The 15,835-nt window shown below is 38.8% G+C and overlaps 3 protein-coding genes across 5 annotated transcripts; all 3 read right to left on the bottom strand.

The window, feature by feature from the left end:
• Window positions 1-583: 583 nt before the first annotated feature.
• LOC125207279 (Heavy metal transport/detoxification superfamily protein) lies at window positions 584-2,909 on the bottom strand. The gene is made up of 4 exons (XM_048106554.2): window positions 2,509-2,909; window positions 2,363-2,416; window positions 1,328-1,387; window positions 584-922 (listed from the first exon to the last, which is right to left on the bottom strand). The coding sequence occupies exons 1-4, from the start codon at window positions 2,830-2,832 to the stop codon at window positions 797-799; spliced, it is 564 nt and encodes a 187-aa protein (XP_047962511.1). The 5' UTR covers window positions 2,833-2,909; the 3' UTR covers window positions 584-796.
• A 322-nt stretch (window positions 2,910-3,231) lies between these two features.
• Window positions 3,232-7,152, bottom strand: LOC125207278 (Polynucleotidyl transferase, ribonuclease H-like superfamily protein). 3 transcript variants are annotated; one of them, XM_048106552.2, is made up of 10 exons: window positions 7,099-7,152; window positions 6,681-6,807; window positions 5,932-6,096; window positions 5,711-5,770; window positions 5,453-5,548; window positions 4,879-4,971; window positions 4,480-4,623; window positions 4,145-4,252; window positions 3,713-3,764; window positions 3,232-3,631 (listed from the first exon to the last, which is right to left on the bottom strand). In XM_048106552.2, exons 2-10 carry the CDS (start codon window positions 6,777-6,779, stop codon window positions 3,582-3,584), a joined length of 867 nt encoding a protein of 288 aa, XP_047962509.1. In that variant the 5' UTR covers window positions 6,780-6,807; window positions 7,099-7,152; the 3' UTR covers window positions 3,232-3,581. The 3 variants fall into 3 exon arrangements, with proteins under 3 accessions (XP_047962509.1, XP_047962508.1, XP_047962510.1); XM_048106551.2 differs by lacking the exon at window positions 7,099-7,152 and adding an exon at window positions 6,929-7,076; XM_048106553.2 differs by lacking the exon at window positions 7,099-7,152 and adding an exon at window positions 7,005-7,069.
• Window positions 7,153-10,981: 3,829 nt separating this feature from the next.
• Window positions 10,982-14,260, bottom strand: CSLC04 (Cellulose-synthase-like C4). The gene is made up of 4 exons (XM_089061751.1): window positions 12,940-14,260; window positions 12,540-12,848; window positions 12,051-12,455; window positions 10,982-11,904 (listed from the first exon to the last, which is right to left on the bottom strand). Exons 1-4 carry the CDS (start codon window positions 13,582-13,584, stop codon window positions 11,257-11,259), a joined length of 2,007 nt encoding a protein of 668 aa, XP_088917877.1. The 5' UTR covers window positions 13,585-14,260; the 3' UTR covers window positions 10,982-11,256.
• Window positions 14,261-15,835: the final 1,575 nt, after the last annotated feature.

Below are 15,835 nucleotides of genomic sequence, written 5' to 3' on the forward strand. Positions count from 1 at the left end.
AAAAAATCCAGTGTTGCCTTGCTTACACATGGACATTAGTACAGCATATAAAACCTCAAACAAGTTCTTTGAGAGTGGAGAAAGACACAGCTGCAACAACAAGACCGACGAAAACCATCTGCAGCGATGGCGTCGCGCCCATTGGACCACCGGAGGGGCTGGGGGCGGGCGCCTCCGCCCCACTGGCTGTTGCAGCAAGAGCGGCCAGCGTCACCAACATCACAGCCAAGATAGCAACTCCTTTGGCAGCCATTTATATAGGAGTATGTTTTTTCTTGCGTTGAAATGCTTTAATTTGATTTCTTTGTGAGTTGACTATGCTGCTTTTATGCTGTATTTATACTAGCTGAAATGCAGGTTGAATAGATAATCTCTATGTATGCATTATATTTGTGATAAAGGTCAAATGATAATTGGTGATAACTAAGGAACAAGAAACTAAGAATCAAAACTAGGTGACAGTTTCAATGATAATTTTGACAATCATGATTCTAGCATGTTATTTCCCACAAGAATCAGCTGTAGATTTGTTTGAATATACAAGAATCTGTTTTTTTCTTCTTGTCTTACATAAATAAATCAATAATAATAAACGTTTTTCATAGCCTCAGATTGGTTTGCCCTTTCATCTAATGAAATTGTGATTCTCATAAGCTCATGTAAGTGTCATAACAAATTATACAAATAATTAATCAACAGAGGTGCCTCAGAATTACAAGTGAGTGGTGCTCAAAATTTGGGCAAGAACAGAAAACCCGTACACTCCTCGTGGCAATGAGGTCGAAGTGTACACGGTCTAGCTCAAATCTTCTTCGTCCTGAAAGCTCAAATTCAATGCTTGCAGCTTGAAGCCTGAACCCTGAATGATCTCGACCAAGTTTGAGGCGACCCCGGTAGCTTGCACGGTTGTTTGCTTTGTTAGCTACAAAAGAACAAAGGTTGTCACTTGCTATGTTTAAAACCAAGCAAGAATGGTTAAGAATAAGACTATATGTCTACATGCATCTGCTCTGAGACTGTCAATAAACTGCTTGAACTTTCAGTACCCCTTGATGTGAGACGATATAACAATTGGCACATGGTAAGAGTCAAGAGATGCTACGTTCATGTAAGGATGTCCAAGGCCAAGTGTGTACTAAACCATATTGTTCAATGGATTTAGAAATGAGGAACTTGTGGTTATATTCTAGCAGCTATGCTACGTGATTGTCATCCAATTAATGTAAAAAGGGAAAACCAACAAGATTTGGAGACTCTTTTATATGCTTCATTATCACACATTCACACATAAGTAAATGATGGCTAAGGCAATGAGTGAAGATAATACCTGTACACTTGCTATGCCCTCAAGTACTTGAACTTTGAGATCTGTAACGCCTTCTACTCCCTATAAAATAGAATCGTGATTTTGATACATTAAAATAATTGGAAACGTAGTTAAACAGTTACTTGAGTACATGATGATTCCCAAGGAAGACAACAATATCAGTCCAAGGAACGATCAAGTGGGTAAAGCAGTCGGGTAGAATATTTATGAAGCTAGTTTGAGATGGCTAATTCACGAGCACTCAATTTTCAATATCTATACTTGTATTTATTGCAAAAATGGCACAAATGTAGATTAGTCTGTTTACAACACAATGTGTGCGAAAATGAGTGAAAAATAGTCAATGAGATCTTGTTTTCCCAAAAAAGAGATGATAAATACTCCTTCACCAAAAGCAACATCATGTGCCAGTAAGGCAAGACAACATTTATCACTGCTATATACTTATAGACTAACTCGAAAACCATTTGCTCGTTTCAAGAGCAAAAACCACACCTGCACATTTGCCAGGTGTTAATTATTGTATAAATTATACTGAATGATCTTCCCAGGGAAAAAGAATTTAATGAGTTCTGGCAGTTTTGGCGAGTAAACAAAAGGTTGATAAATCGGAAAATGCTGGATAAAGAACTTCTCAGTTGCAAGAAGACGTGATCTTTCAATTATGAAAAATACGCAAACTTTAAATTCTTAGCAATTCAAGGCATGGCTCAAATTCGATTCTCCCTATCAATTTTCATGAAGTATTACATAAACTAAGAAAACGTCTTAATATTATTTTTGATAAAATTATAGTCAAGAAATAACATTTTACAAGTCAATTTTCAAACAAATCTAGAACAGGAAAACACGAGAATTCAATAGATAATAAGCTAAGAGCATGGTGGATAATGTGGTACGGTTAAATTGGCAAGAAAAGACCCAAAGTTCATATTTTTATTTGCAAATAAGTTAAAAACATGTATTCTATGCTACACGTTGAATTATATACAAATAAACGAGATAATGGTGTAAAAAAAGAACGAATGAAGCTACCTGCAAAGCCTTAGTAACCGTAGGAACAGCTGCGTCGCTCATCGTTCCTTCTGCCTACACATTTCATATCAAATTTCATTCAGACATTTCATCAAACATCTAACGCACAATTACGAGAAACTATAAAAACCCAACCAAGCAAAAACCTGAAATAGCATGGTGAGCACGTCGGAAGGCGACACTGCAACAGACACGGTCTGGTCGGCGGTGGCGTCAGCAGCCGGCGGCGAGGCTTCCTCTTCCGGGATAAGGGTCCCTTCTTCCTCCGCCACGGCCCGTACTATTGCGCGCCTTGAATTTGGGTGCTTGCAAACTGATGAATTGCAGGAAATGGCGGAGTTCTTCAATTGGGTCTGGAATTTAACGCAAAGGGATTGTGAATTGAGTGGAGCGAGGGCAGAGGAAGGGTAGTTCGAGAGAGAACAAGGAGAAGTGTGAGTGGAGAGTGAGAATGCGAAGATGGAAGCCATAGTTTTGGATCAGTGAGATGTTTGTGGAGCAATGTCGTCTACTCTATCCACAACCAGAGACGCGATGCAATAAAAAATGAAATACAAGTCTATTTTTTTACTTTTTGAAGTCTTCTTTGAAATAGGAATTACAAGTGCATATTTTATTTACATTTTTATTTTATTATCCAGTTTATGGAGTATTTAGTTCGTGTAACAGTAACTTTCCACAATAAAATAAATAAATAATAATTTAATGTTACTACTATAAAAAAAAAATCAACACAAAAGTATAATTCTGCTTCAAAGAGGAAGTTGTAAAAAAAAAAAGAGAGATCATAAAATACAACAATTCTTTGGAATTAAGTCTTTAATTTTAACTAAATAAGCATATTTTTACAAAGAAGAAAAAGCACACTATTTACACTACTTTCTTACACAGTAGAAGAAGTAGTTCCATAATGAAACAGAATAACATCAGTTACATATATCATCATCCCATCAACAATACAAAACTTCAATAAGTTTCATATGTTGTGCTCGCATTCTTGGGTAAAATTAGTGAAAAACATGCACATAGATATACAGAAGGATGCAGCAGCTCTTCAGCTAATAGAGAGTATTTCAATTCAAAATAATTACTACAAAAGAGCAAAATAGTAACATCTAAATCCACTTCTCCACACATTTCAGCTACTAACAAGTTCCTAATGGCTTATCTACAATTTCAACGTTCACCACTACATGCAGAACTGGGTCGTTATTTCATGTCACACTCCATTAGGATTTCGCATGTCACAATCCACTTGGATTTCGCCCACTGCACGGATCACATATGGTTACTGAAAGCACATATGAAGAGGGATATTATCTGAATTGAAATTTATAGAAATGGGATTACTCTTTAGATGCACTCCAAAGTTTGCCTGGGCATCAGCTTCAGTGTTGCCCTCCTGACAATATAATGTGTGACTCATGAACTTTATAACGACAGCTTATAAATATAGCATAACACATAGCCTTCAAGAAAAATGTTACAGCAGAAAAGATGCATTGTTTTAGAAACAACTGAATCTACGAGCTCGATGCTCTCCTTCAGCTGTATTCCAACAAATAAAAGTCTGTGTGCCTAATGGAGAACGTGAAAATGACCAGCATGGGATCCGGTAACATACTTGGATAAAATTACTCATCAACAAAATACTGAACTAGGTTTATGCAAACAACTCTAGTCACAAAAAATAGGTCTTAGTGTAAGCTGAATGTGGCAATTAAAATCATGCACATTCTTGCGCTAAAGTGTTATGGAAGGGATTGAACGTTTCAAACTTACTCTTTCGATATGCATTATCTGGAAGGACAAGAATTGGTCTTTGAGCTCTTTAGCTATCTTACACAATTCAGTCATATTCTGTGTTTTGGTTCTCCATAGTCCTTGAACCTGTCGTTGAGAAAAAATAGCAAGTAAAGAAAGATACGATAGTGGTCCAGTGAATAGTTATCTAGTCAGTACTAAAAAGACCATTTCAATACTTCATATGCAACTGCTGCTGTGGAGGAATATAACCGACTGATATGTAGAGACCACGTGTTTTTTTTGTGTTCAATTTGTTAATTTATGTATGTTAAATGAAAGAGGTAAGATAGTTGGAGAGGAAAGGCTAATACCTGCATGCAAACAAGTTTGGAGTCTCCTCGAACACATATATGTTTGTAACCTTTTGTAAGAGCATATCTTAACCCCAAAATGCAACCTCTGTATTCAGCTACATTATTAGTTGCTATGCCCACACCTTCACGCAATCGAAACACCTAGATGTATCGAGTGTGGAAATAAAAGGTCATATATGTGGTATTGTAACCAAAGAGCACCACCTAGAACAACTAGATAGAAAAATTCAAAGGATTCGTGTGAACTTTCAGCATGAAAGAGTTTCAACCTTGACAATGAAAGTTGTATAAGATAGAAAAGTAAATCCCCAAATTGAAAAAAGTAAATAAAATAAAATAAAACAAAAAAGGTGAGACTGTGTAAGATAATCTAGGGTTGGCAGGCAAAAAAAGTACCATATTCCCATCTGCTGACCGAAGTATAGCCCCAGCACCAGCTTGCCCAGGGTTGCCCTTAGAAGCACCATCAAACTCAAGAATACACGAACTCTGTACATAAAATGTAAATCAAGTTGTGAAATTTTTATGACCACCCCAAATCTACTACCAGCAATGTATACGTTACAGATAAGTACATGTGAGAAGGATAAAGCCAGAACCACTAACATGAGTGTATGCCTGATTGGGAGTATCAGTAGAAAGAAGTTCTGATAGCGATAGAGTAATTCTGATAAGAAAATGAAAAAAAATTGCAGGCGAAAACTACCGCAAGCACCAAGTGCCAATCCGGAATAAACTTCCTGCCCAAGCAGAATAACTACCGAATCACTAAGATAACTATCTTTGATAACTGGAGACTATGACATATAGTTGGTGCTCAGGGTGACACCATTATGAAGGTAAGTCAGCTGTTTCTAAGAAAATAGCCAAACTGGAAACAAAAAGTCGACTAATCAAGGAAAAAGTGTTTAACAAAATTCAAAACATTCAAATGGTGCTCCAGCACATCATATATGCTAAGACAACTTACACAATAGGACGATACTGGAGGAGCTTGAAGGAAATTATCCAATTTTGCATGCTTCAGCTGAGGATTCATGGGAAAAGAAGCTGATACAACAAGCTCCTGTGGAGAAAGAACAGCCTCCTTTTGTTAAATGGAATCATAAAAATCGCAGGAAATAATTCGTAGAACTAAAGACATGGAAATGCATGGTCCAGCAGACTGATAATTACATACTTATTACTTTACTGCCACAAATTGCTACCAAGAACTCAGATCTATTACCTGCGACCTCTTCTCCGCATGATTTTTGCTAGCTGATTTATCTTTTGAAGAATTTGGTTCCTGAACAGAATTAATATTGACATTATACATTTATGACCTTAATGATCTAATGCATAAAAAGTATTCATATTTGCAAGCTTTGAAGGTTCTATATAAGCGAACAGAAACAAATAAGGTTGACACATCTGAAACAATTCAGCCTTCTCAGTCCAGAACCTTACCCGAAAAGGGCAAGTGAGAAGTTGGCCAAAAAGAGCTTGATCGTCTTGCATGTCACTAGCATCAATACAGTAAATAGCATTCTTGAGTCCATGAGATGAGAGAAATTCCTCAGCTTCTTTTGACATCCCATATCCTTTAAAAACACTTAAGGAAGTATCGTTTGCCTACAGGAGAAACATTTACATAAAAAAAAAATCAACAATATGCAATTAGAAGTAGTAACTCAGTTACATACAAACATCTAAGCGTTTATCGTGAAACAAGATGGTCCAGTCTAAAACTGCAACGTGTTGGTATTGGAAGGAAATGCTTCATCTAGCAAACTAGTACTACCCAAAGTATAGAATTGGTCAGGTCGCCAATCGTCATTCATATTTGGTGATCACCAATCATCAATCATCAAAAAAATGAGTCAAAAGTTAACAGAATGAGATGTTGCTAAAATCGTTTCACTGAAAGCTGAGGAACTCTACAGTCAACACGCACATAATGTCGAATAGCGCTTCAAAAAATCCATCCCAAATTGCTTAACATTTCACAAGGAACACCAACCACTTACTCTTTTTTACCAACATCTACAAGAATATCAATTTCCAGTTGCAATAAGCCCTGTTTGCTTGCAAATGCAGTACATTATAAAGCATTTTACATACTCCAAATCCAAATGCATGCAGTAAGGAAAAGAAAAGGTGACAAAAAATTAAAATGCAGTGTGGTTAAACTGGAAATGGATTAATAAGAAAATTACAGAAGCTTGAAGAACGGATTCAAGATCAGTTATGCTTTTATATACTCCAACGACACCCCCCTTCCGCACAACATAAAAAGCATCCTTTTCATCCCCCATCTTCCCAGCAGCTCTCAAACTTCAAACACTGCAAATTTTCAAAAAAATAAAAAAATAAGACTAACTGAAATACCAGGACCGAGAAATGTAATCGCATGGTTGAATCATCCGACAAACATGCATGAGAAGTAATCCCAAACCCTAATTACCAACAAAATTAAAATGACACACGCAGTCTAAAATTGGGCTTCTCTAACAGGGAAAATTCAACATCCCCAAAATTACTTTCTTGAACTGGGAATTTATACTGATTGCGACTATGCAAGCTGAAATTGTAGAGACAACGACCAAAAAACGGATGAAAAGATTTTTTTTTGACCTTTTCAATAATTGGTAGTGTTTGCGCAGCTTCGAACAGTGTGAGAGTGAAAGTTGAATAAAAAAGTAATGATGCAATTTGCCTAGACTGTGGGCCAATTGGCGGGAAAATGGAACCACATTTGGGCCCCCAGGCCCATTACCGGTGACATAAATAATTACTTTGAAATTTTAATTTGCATATATTTAAAATTGATGGGTTGCTATGAGAAATGATCTGCTGAGCGTGGTTATGTGAGTGACATTTGAGTGTCATTATATTTTCTCTTTTCTCACTTACTCTCTATCTCTCCTCTCTTCCACGTTTTTCATTCATTTTCATTATCATCAATTTCTCTCTCCTCACTCACTTTTGCTTCCCTCTGATTCAACCAGCAGGAAGAAGAAAACCCTCACCCACTTTCTCAACCCTTTCGATTCAACCTAGTAGAAAGAAGAAACCCTCACCCAATTTCTCATCTCTTCGGTTCAATCCAGCAGAAAGAAGAAGAAATTTCACCGACATTCTCAGTCATTTGGAAGAGGAAGAAGAAGAAAACTTAGATTAATTGAATTATGACGAAATTGATATCCCCAAATAAGAGGCGAATAATTTCCTCTCTTTTTTTTATTGTAATTAATCAGCTTTTGTTAACTTTTCTTTTAACCATTCACAAATTTATCTTCATTGAATTAACTTGACGAAAAGAACTTGGGTTCATATGAATTCTGGCGAAATTTATCTTAATTGTTGCTTAAATCAATATTTTCTGCCATTGAAGCCAATTTTTTCTCCTTTTTTTCTGAATCAATTCTCGACGCTTGGTATAAAAAATTTTATTTGCAGCAATATCAATGGCAATAGGCAAGAGTGGGAATAAGAAATTTGTTGTGGTATTACATCTCTGCAATTTTGAAATTTCTTCGATTTTAGGAGAACTAAGAAATTGGAAGTATGTTTTGTGAAATTTCAATTTAGAGAATAAAATTCATGGAGACGGAACCGTGTAAAATTAGATCTGCAGAAGGAAAGAGAGAGAGAGGAATTTGTTCTGTCGCTCACGCTGGCGCTCAAATTGAGCGCTCAGCAGAACATTTCTCGGATTGCTATAACTCATTATTATAATTATTTATTTTAGTTATTAGATTATTTTAGTTATAAACCAGGGATATGCCTCATGAGATTCAATCTTATATATTAATATAATCTTCAAATTGAACTGACTTCTCGGTAATTATAATGTATGAGAAATATATAGTGAAATGGAGATTTGATGATAAATAAATGCACAATATGTGTAATTCTAAAAATTCTGTATAATTTATTTATAGCAAATTGCTAAATAAATCACTAGTGAGGCCAAATTCAGGTTCATTCTATACTTTTCAAATTTTGAAAATTGAATTACAAATGATCGAAAAATTTTGCAATTATCTTTCTTATCGTATATATTTTCGGCGAAATAAAAGATGATGCAATAGTCAATCTTGAATACGTGGACAAAACGACAACATCTAATTTAGTGTGCAATCATGTGATTTAGGTTGTCTCCGGCGGCGCCCCTCCCATTCGCCCCTCCCACGCGCCCTTCTCATGCCACGTCAGCACTAGCCCCTCCCATTCCACTGCCACATCACTAGCCCTTCCCACTGCACTAGCCCTTCCCACTCGCCCCTCCCACTCGCCCTTCCCACAATTAAATTAATTCACAATTAAAATTTAAATTCACGGAAGACATAATCCGACAAAAATACGAACGGGAAATACGAATATTTCATTAAAAAAAAACATACATAATTCGAAAAAAAAAATTACATAGTAGAAAAAAAAAACATACATCATGCGAAAAAAAAAAAAACCACATCAGTGTCCACCCCTCCGCGTCCAAACCTCTTCGATGATATCCTCCTGAAGTCGAATATGGGCATTTCTTTGCCGCATGTCGGTAAATGCGCGCAACCGCTCAACCTCTCCATGAGGTACATCCATGTTCACATTCGCGGTGGCCACGCCGTGGCTGGGTCCGGCACCCGTGTCATCTTCGCTGTTCCATTGAGTCAATTCGTCCCCTTCACTTTCGACAATCATGTTGTGCAGAATGATACACGCGTACATGATGTCGCCGATGTTGGGGATATACCACTGCCGTGCCGGACCCCTCACCATCACCCATCGATTATGGAGCGCACCAAATGCGCGCTCAACATCCTTGCGCGCTGCCTCTTGCCGGGTCGCAAAGTAGCTCTTCTTTGGCCCGACCGGATGCTTGATCGACTTCACAAAGACGGGCCAGCTTGGGTATATCCCATCCGCCAAATAGTATCCCATGTTGTGCTGGTTGCCGTTGGCGATGAAACTGATGGCGGGACCAACGCCATTGCACCTATCGTTGAACAGGGGCGACGACTGGAGGACGTTGAGGTCGTTGTTCGACCCGGCTACTCCAAAATAAGCATGCCATATCCACAGCCGGTAGTCAGCTACAGCTTCAAGGATCATCGTGGGATGCTTGGCTTTGAAGCCGGAAGTGTGTATCCCCTTCCAGGCGACGGGGCAGTTCCTCCACTCCCAATGCATACAATCGATGCTGCCCAACATCCCAGGGAACCCGTGCACCGACCCGTGCATATTAATCAGCTGCTGGCAGTCTTCGGGGCCCGGACGTCGAAGATACTGATCCCCGAATATCGCTCTAACGCCCGCGCAAAACTCCAACAGACACTGGACGGCGGAAGATTCCCCAATGTGGAGGTACTCGTCGAACATGTCGGCCGGCCCTCCGTACGCCAGTTGCCTGATTGCGGCCGTACACTTCTGTATTGGCGTGTGTCCGAGTTTGCCAGCCGCATCCTCCCTGATCCTGAAAAACTCGTACCTCCTCTCTAATGCACCAACGATATGCATAAACAGAGGACGATGCATCCGAAAACGTCGGCGGAATAAGGCATCCCCAAAACGCGGCTCTGGAGCAAAGTAGTCCTCATACAACCGCTGATGTGCAGCAATGTGGTCCCGGGGTACATGCCGTCGGCGATGGATTGGCCGAGGCACGGCCGCTGCCGCCTGCTGCCGCCGCTGCTGCCTCTGCCGGATCAGTCGATCAATCGCCGCTTGCACAGCGAGATCTAATTCATCATCGCTAAAGCCATCACTATCACTAGCGCCTCCGCCACTACCACCCGCACGACTACTCGCCATTACAGATAATTGAAAAAAGAGGTTTAGAGAGAGAAACTTGTCAACACAAGTGGTGTAAATGAAATGACGTTGGAGGAGCCCTATTTATAGAGTTTTTTTTAAAAAAAAAATAAAATAAAATAAAATATGTCGGACGTCCGAGTTGGGACGGGCGACCTTCGCCACAGTGGCGCCCGTCCCACTCGCCCGTCGACGGGAGGGGCGAGCTCATCGCAGGGGCACCCGGGACGGGCGTGGGCGCCCTTCCCGCCCACTATGGCGCCCGTCGGATCGCCCGTCCCCGACGGGCGAACGGGAAGGGCGCCGTAGGAGATAACCTTACACATTTAGGACCGATTGTCACCTCATGTCTTATTTTGCGCGAAAATAAATGAGTTAGATAATTGAGAAAATAAATAAGTTAGATAATGAGTTAGTAATTTAATTTTCAGATTTTGCAACGTGTGAAATAGACCTGGCCATTTTTTGGAGATTTATTTGGTCCAATCCATGATATGTACATAGAATTTGATCACATTTAATTCATTTATTTGCTGATATTTGAAATATTTTTAAGAGTTGAATATACTATTCTTATCATACTTGCAAATTACAGAAAGATTGTGGTGGTGTGAGATCCAAGGTACAAAAAATGTACTAACAACATAAACAATAACATAAATCTTAGAATAACAAGTATATTTATTCAAGAATCAAGATCAGAAAAAGAGAAAAATGGTTATTTATATCCATTAGTATATAAATAACTTAATAACAGTGACAGTCCATGTAATTATACAATTAAAGAATCAAATCTACTTTTGCTAACTTTTTTTTTTGGTGTGTGATGAGTAAAATCCAGCCATAACAGAGAAGCCTGTATACCTCTTGAACTGGATGATTACCTCTTTAACTACTATAATGCAAAATAATACATGTCCAACAACACACATATAAAAATTTAATTAAAGAAAAATATCACCATCACCATTTCTCCCCATCTCAGCTCACCTGCTCTCCAATCAGATCCAATCCCACCACCAAAAATGTCAATCCCTGAAACAGCAAGTAGTAGAAATGGATCCCCTGTGCCGAAAGCAAGCTCCTCGCGGCCGCCGTCAGCAGGAGGAAAGCGAGCGCGAGCTCCTTCCGGTATAACTTGTTCGTCTTCTTCTTTGACTTCATCGCTGCAGCGGGCTGCTCGCTGCTCATCTTCTCGAGCATCTCCAGGCCGGACTCCGAGAGCCGTCTCTGGATCTTCTCCTCGTTCTGATTCTTCGACTCCCTCTCGGCCAGGCTGAGCAGGTCCGACTCGGACGCCCTGCCTGTTTTCTTCGTCACCACCCACTCGTAGGCGCTGCCTAGCTGGAAGAGACCCGAGATCATCGCGTTGAACTTTGTCACGGACATGGTGTTCTCGAAGAGGAGGTATGGCATTAGGAAGGGGAAGGATTTCGGGGAGGGTAGGATGTTGAGGATCGACATGACGATCGGGACGTAGCAGATCACCCACGCCGGTAGCTCGGCTTCGGGTATGAACATTGTCAATGGGAGTATGATACAGAAGAGTGTGAATGAGTAAAAGGGGAGCACTAGTTTCCTCAGCAGGAAAAACAAGAATATCAAATTCGCCTTCTTGCAATACGATACCTGCATATATACAACAACGACAACGACAACAACGAACGCATTCAATAATAGTTCATGAATCTCTATAGTTTTCAATGGAAGCACTACTAAAAGAGGACAAGTTTTTGGCCTAATTTAAAAAGGGATGTAAGAGATTCTTGATATACCTTTGAAGACAAGATCTGAGGGAGGCATAGCCGAAAGAGCTGCATCGGGCCAGAGTGCCACCGGTGCTGCTGCTTTTTGTAGGCCTCGTACGACTCTGGCAGCTCACAGAGGACCCTAACGTCGTTGAGGAAGATGAACTTCCAGCCGTGCAAGTGGGCCCGGACAGCTATGTCCATGTCCTCGACTGTTGTCCTCTCGAGCCAGCCACCAGACTCCTCCAACGCCTGGATCCTCCACACGCCAGCAGTGCCATTGAAACCGAAGAAATTGAGGAAAAGGCCATTTACTTGCTGCTCCACCTCAAAGTGGAAGCACAGGTTGATGTTCTGGAGTCTCGTGAGCAAGTTCTCGTCCTTGTTCACGAATGACCAGCGCGCCTGCACCAGCCCCAAGTCGGGCTTTCCCTGAAACGAAAGGTGACACAGATGAACACTAGAACACCAACGAAGAACACAGTTTGTGATCAACTGACTGATAATGATCAATACCTTGAAATGAGGCACGGTGAGTTTGAGGAAATCGGGATTGGGTTGGAAATCTGCATCGAGTATCGTGACGAATTCGTAGTCCTTCACATATTCACAAGACATTGCAGATTTAAGGTTGCCTGCTTTGTAACCAGTTCTGTCGAACCTATGCCTATAGATAATGTTCACCCCTTTCTCCTTCCACAACATCACCTCCTCGCGTATCAGGCGCTGGCAGAGCTCGTCATCTGAGTCGTCCAACACCTGCACCAGAAACCGATCCTTCGGCCAATCCAGCTGACAAGCAGCACCGATCGACTGCTCAAACACCTAATCAACAAACGATGCATCTAATTAGCACAATCTAATAAAAAATGAATCAAGATCACAAAACAAGAATCTATTCCTTTGATTGCATTACCTCTTTCTCATTGCACATAGGAATCTGAACAAGAACCATGGGGAAGCTGGAGCCATCCTCGATATCGAAAGGCTCCCCCTCCACGACCGGCTTCATCCTATTCAACTTCACCCAAAAACACCCTAAGCACTGCACGAGGCGATCCGCGGACTGGATCATGAACAACACAATGCAAAATTTGGACAATGTGACAATCATGGGAGCAACATATTCAACTCTGAAGCTCAACCAAGACATGTAGCACCACTGCACGAGATTCGGGACCTCCCACGGATTCACCGCGCTCAAATCCCACTCATTGTAGTAAGCAAACACCTCCACCACCAATGCAACCAAAGAAACAGCAAGAAACACTTTTATAAACACATACAACCTCCCCTTATACCTCGGATCCTCCTCGTTCTGATCCGACGAAGCAATGCGCTTCTTCACCAACCCGAAAACCGTGAACAGGCTCGTCGCCAGCCACGGGATGCACGCGGCAGCTCTGTGAGCCTTCAACAGGAGCAGCCATGTGAATTGCTTCGGGCTAGCCGATCTTTGCTTCTCTTGGAACTTTGACCGAGCACCTGATGGGTCGTTCACCTCTATCAATGAGATGTTCTCCGCCTTCTCCAGCGTCACCACCACAGAATTCGGCGCCATAATTGGGGCTTTTTTGTCGGAAAAATGGTGTGATCAGATGCAACCAAAATGGAAATCTTTGAGAAAAAAAGGAAATGGGTTGACCTCAATTTGTTAAAAGTTGAAGCTTTATACACTCTCTATAACTAAAACCATCATTTTCTGTAAACAGAAATAGAAACCGCAACGAATTTAGTTATCTCTTATCTCACACATAATAACACCCACAGAGAAATATATATATATATATATATATATATATATATATATGTGTGTGTGTGGTTTTCAACAAAATCTGGATCTCAAACAGAACAGAATGGCACAGACTCCAGAAAATCAGTTGGAAAAACTGAGGTATCAACCAATCAAGTCAAACAAGAGAGAGAGAGAAGAAGAGAATATGCTAATGTGAGCTAATAAAGAAGGTGAGAGAGAGAATGCGAATTATACAGCTTCCGGTGTCAGTGGTGAGGCAGATGGAAGGTTCACTGCACAGCTTTAACCAAAGAATCAAACTATAAATAATAATCCAAATTTTTGATTTTGAGATTTTAATCAAAAACTGGAAAGCGTGTGTGTGTTTCTTGCATTTTTTTACTACTAAAAAACCAATCTTTTTTTTTTGCCATATAAAAATGGGTGCATAAAAAATTGAAGAGGAAAGGAAAAGGGTCACAAGATTCACCACTACCGAGTGTCGGTGTGGATTAACAAGAGGTTAATGACAACTAATTACAGCCAAATTCGCAGATGTGTTTCATCTTATACCATGTTCAGAAGCTTCATGTCATGTCTGCTGACCTGTAATCTTTTCTTTTTATTTCGTTATTTTTTTATTTTTTCGTTTTTTGATTTGAGAGATGGCAGCTTGTCATTGGTAAATAGACTATCCACCTACCTCTATATTCTTATCTCTAAAATTTTAAATTTAAATTTGCTCTTTAATGATCCAATAGAGATTAAGTTTTTTGGTTTTAATTCGGATTGCTTTTCAATAAATTCTAGTTTTAATTATCAGTCAAAATTATTGAATTATTGATGCGTTATGATTTTATACCTTAATTGTTAACTTATTCTGATTTTATAGATCTCATGATAATAAAGCTTGATGTCTTACTTATGTGTCATTAACAGATATCAACTAAAATGAGAAAATGACATTACTTTTAGACCATAAAAAAACGTCACATTATACTATATTTAAATAAGATTTTATATATGTATTTTAAAGCTGATATGTAAAATTATAATTTAGTTAAATATACAAAATTTACAAGTAAATACCACAATTTAAAATTAATTGAGTACAATCCCAATGTAAGTTCACTTATTAAATCCATGTTTACTTAATACACAATTCAACGCTGAATATTTAATTATCTAGCGCATAATCCATCACGTTGTAATTTTGGTTTTACTTTTGAGATACTCATCATCAAGTTGAAATTTGCTAGTATATGCAAATGCATCATATCTGCATATATAAAATTTTACATAATTATGGAGTATTAAATATTACTACTACTATAGAATCCACAGTAATTTATACAGATCATACCATCAACTTAATTATATTGAATCCACAGTAATATTAAATACTATAGTATGTAGAATCCACAGTTATATAAATTATAAACTTTTAAATTTTAATAATTGCACAAAATTTAGGATAAAATGAAAAAAATTCACACTTCCTGACCTTTTGACCTCAACAGATCATGCCATCAACTTTTCAAGCTAGCATAGGTCATATATATATACTCAAAAAAATTTATGTGACTTTAAAGGTTGAATAATTGAAGTGGTAAAATTATTGAAATATCTAAACTTAGATATTATTAAATTAAAAAGTGCAGTGTGAATGTAGATGGAAAATGGATGTACAATCAAATTTTATTGTGGAGCCAATAGGTTGTTCGCTGTCACGTTATGCATTATTATTAAACAAATTGAGGAGTATATAACATTAGCCATTATCTTTTACTCGAATAAGTACATGGGTTGTCTTATGATGTCTTCATATATGTAATGTTCTTGATGTGATTTATAGTATGTTGATAGCTGCTTGAGTAAAATTTTATTTATGTGTGACAGGAAAAAAAATATTAGAGAATCTATAAATTGTGAAAATCTAGAAATTGGTGAGAAATGCCGTTAATTTGGTGTATATGTATACACAAAATATACTCCATATACAGTACTAAGTTCACATGATATATAATTAATGTTATTTCTGTATTTTGTATAACTTTCTTATTCTTTAAAATTTATA

Source organism: Salvia hispanica, chromosome 6 (assembly GCF_029641045.1).
Source record: "Salvia hispanica isolate PSC_SH4W2 chromosome 6, Shi_PSC_v1, whole genome shotgun sequence".
NCBI lineage: Eukaryota > Viridiplantae > Streptophyta > Magnoliopsida > Lamiales > Lamiaceae > Salvia > Salvia hispanica.

What these genes read in the sequence shown, in the direction of transcription:
- LOC125207279 (XM_048106554.2), bottom strand. Translation starts at nt 2,832, where the DNA reads ATGGCTTCCATCTTCGCATTCTCACTCTCCACTCACACTTCTCCTTGT. An exon ending in TGCTCACCATGCTATTTCAG is followed by an intron (nt 2,417 to 2,508) that starts GTTTTTGCTTGG and finishes TGAAATGTGTAG; the next exon opens with GCAGAAGGAACGATGAGCGA. An exon ending in CGGTTACTAAGGCTTTGCAG is followed by an intron (nt 1,388 to 2,362) that starts GTAGCTTCATTC and finishes TCTATTTTATAG; the next exon opens with GGAGTAGAAGGCGTTACAGA.
- LOC125207278 (XM_048106552.2), bottom strand. Translation starts at nt 6,779, where the DNA reads ATGGGGGATGAAAAGGATGCTTTTTATGTTGTGCGGAAGGGGGGTGTC. An exon ending in AATCCGTTCTTCAAGCTTCT is followed by an intron (nt 6,097 to 6,680) that starts GTAATTTTCTTA and finishes TTTCTCCTGTAG; the next exon opens with GCAAACGATACTTCCTTAAG. An exon ending in CCAAACTTGTTTGCATGCAG is followed by an intron (nt 4,253 to 4,479) that starts GTATTAGCCTTT and finishes TCTCAACGACAG; the next exon opens with GTTCAAGGACTATGGAGAAC.
- CSLC04 (XM_089061751.1), bottom strand. Translation starts at nt 13,584, where the DNA reads ATGGCGCCGAATTCTGTGGTGGTGACGCTGGAGAAGGCGGAGAACATC. An exon ending in CTATGTGCAATGAGAAAGAG is followed by an intron (nt 12,849 to 12,939) that starts GTAATGCAATCA and finishes TTTGTTGATTAG; the next exon opens with GTGTTTGAGCAGTCGATCGG. An exon ending in CTCAGATCTTGTCTTCAAAG is followed by an intron (nt 11,905 to 12,050) that starts GTATATCAAGAA and finishes GTATATATGCAG; the next exon opens with GTATCGTATTGCAAGAAGGC.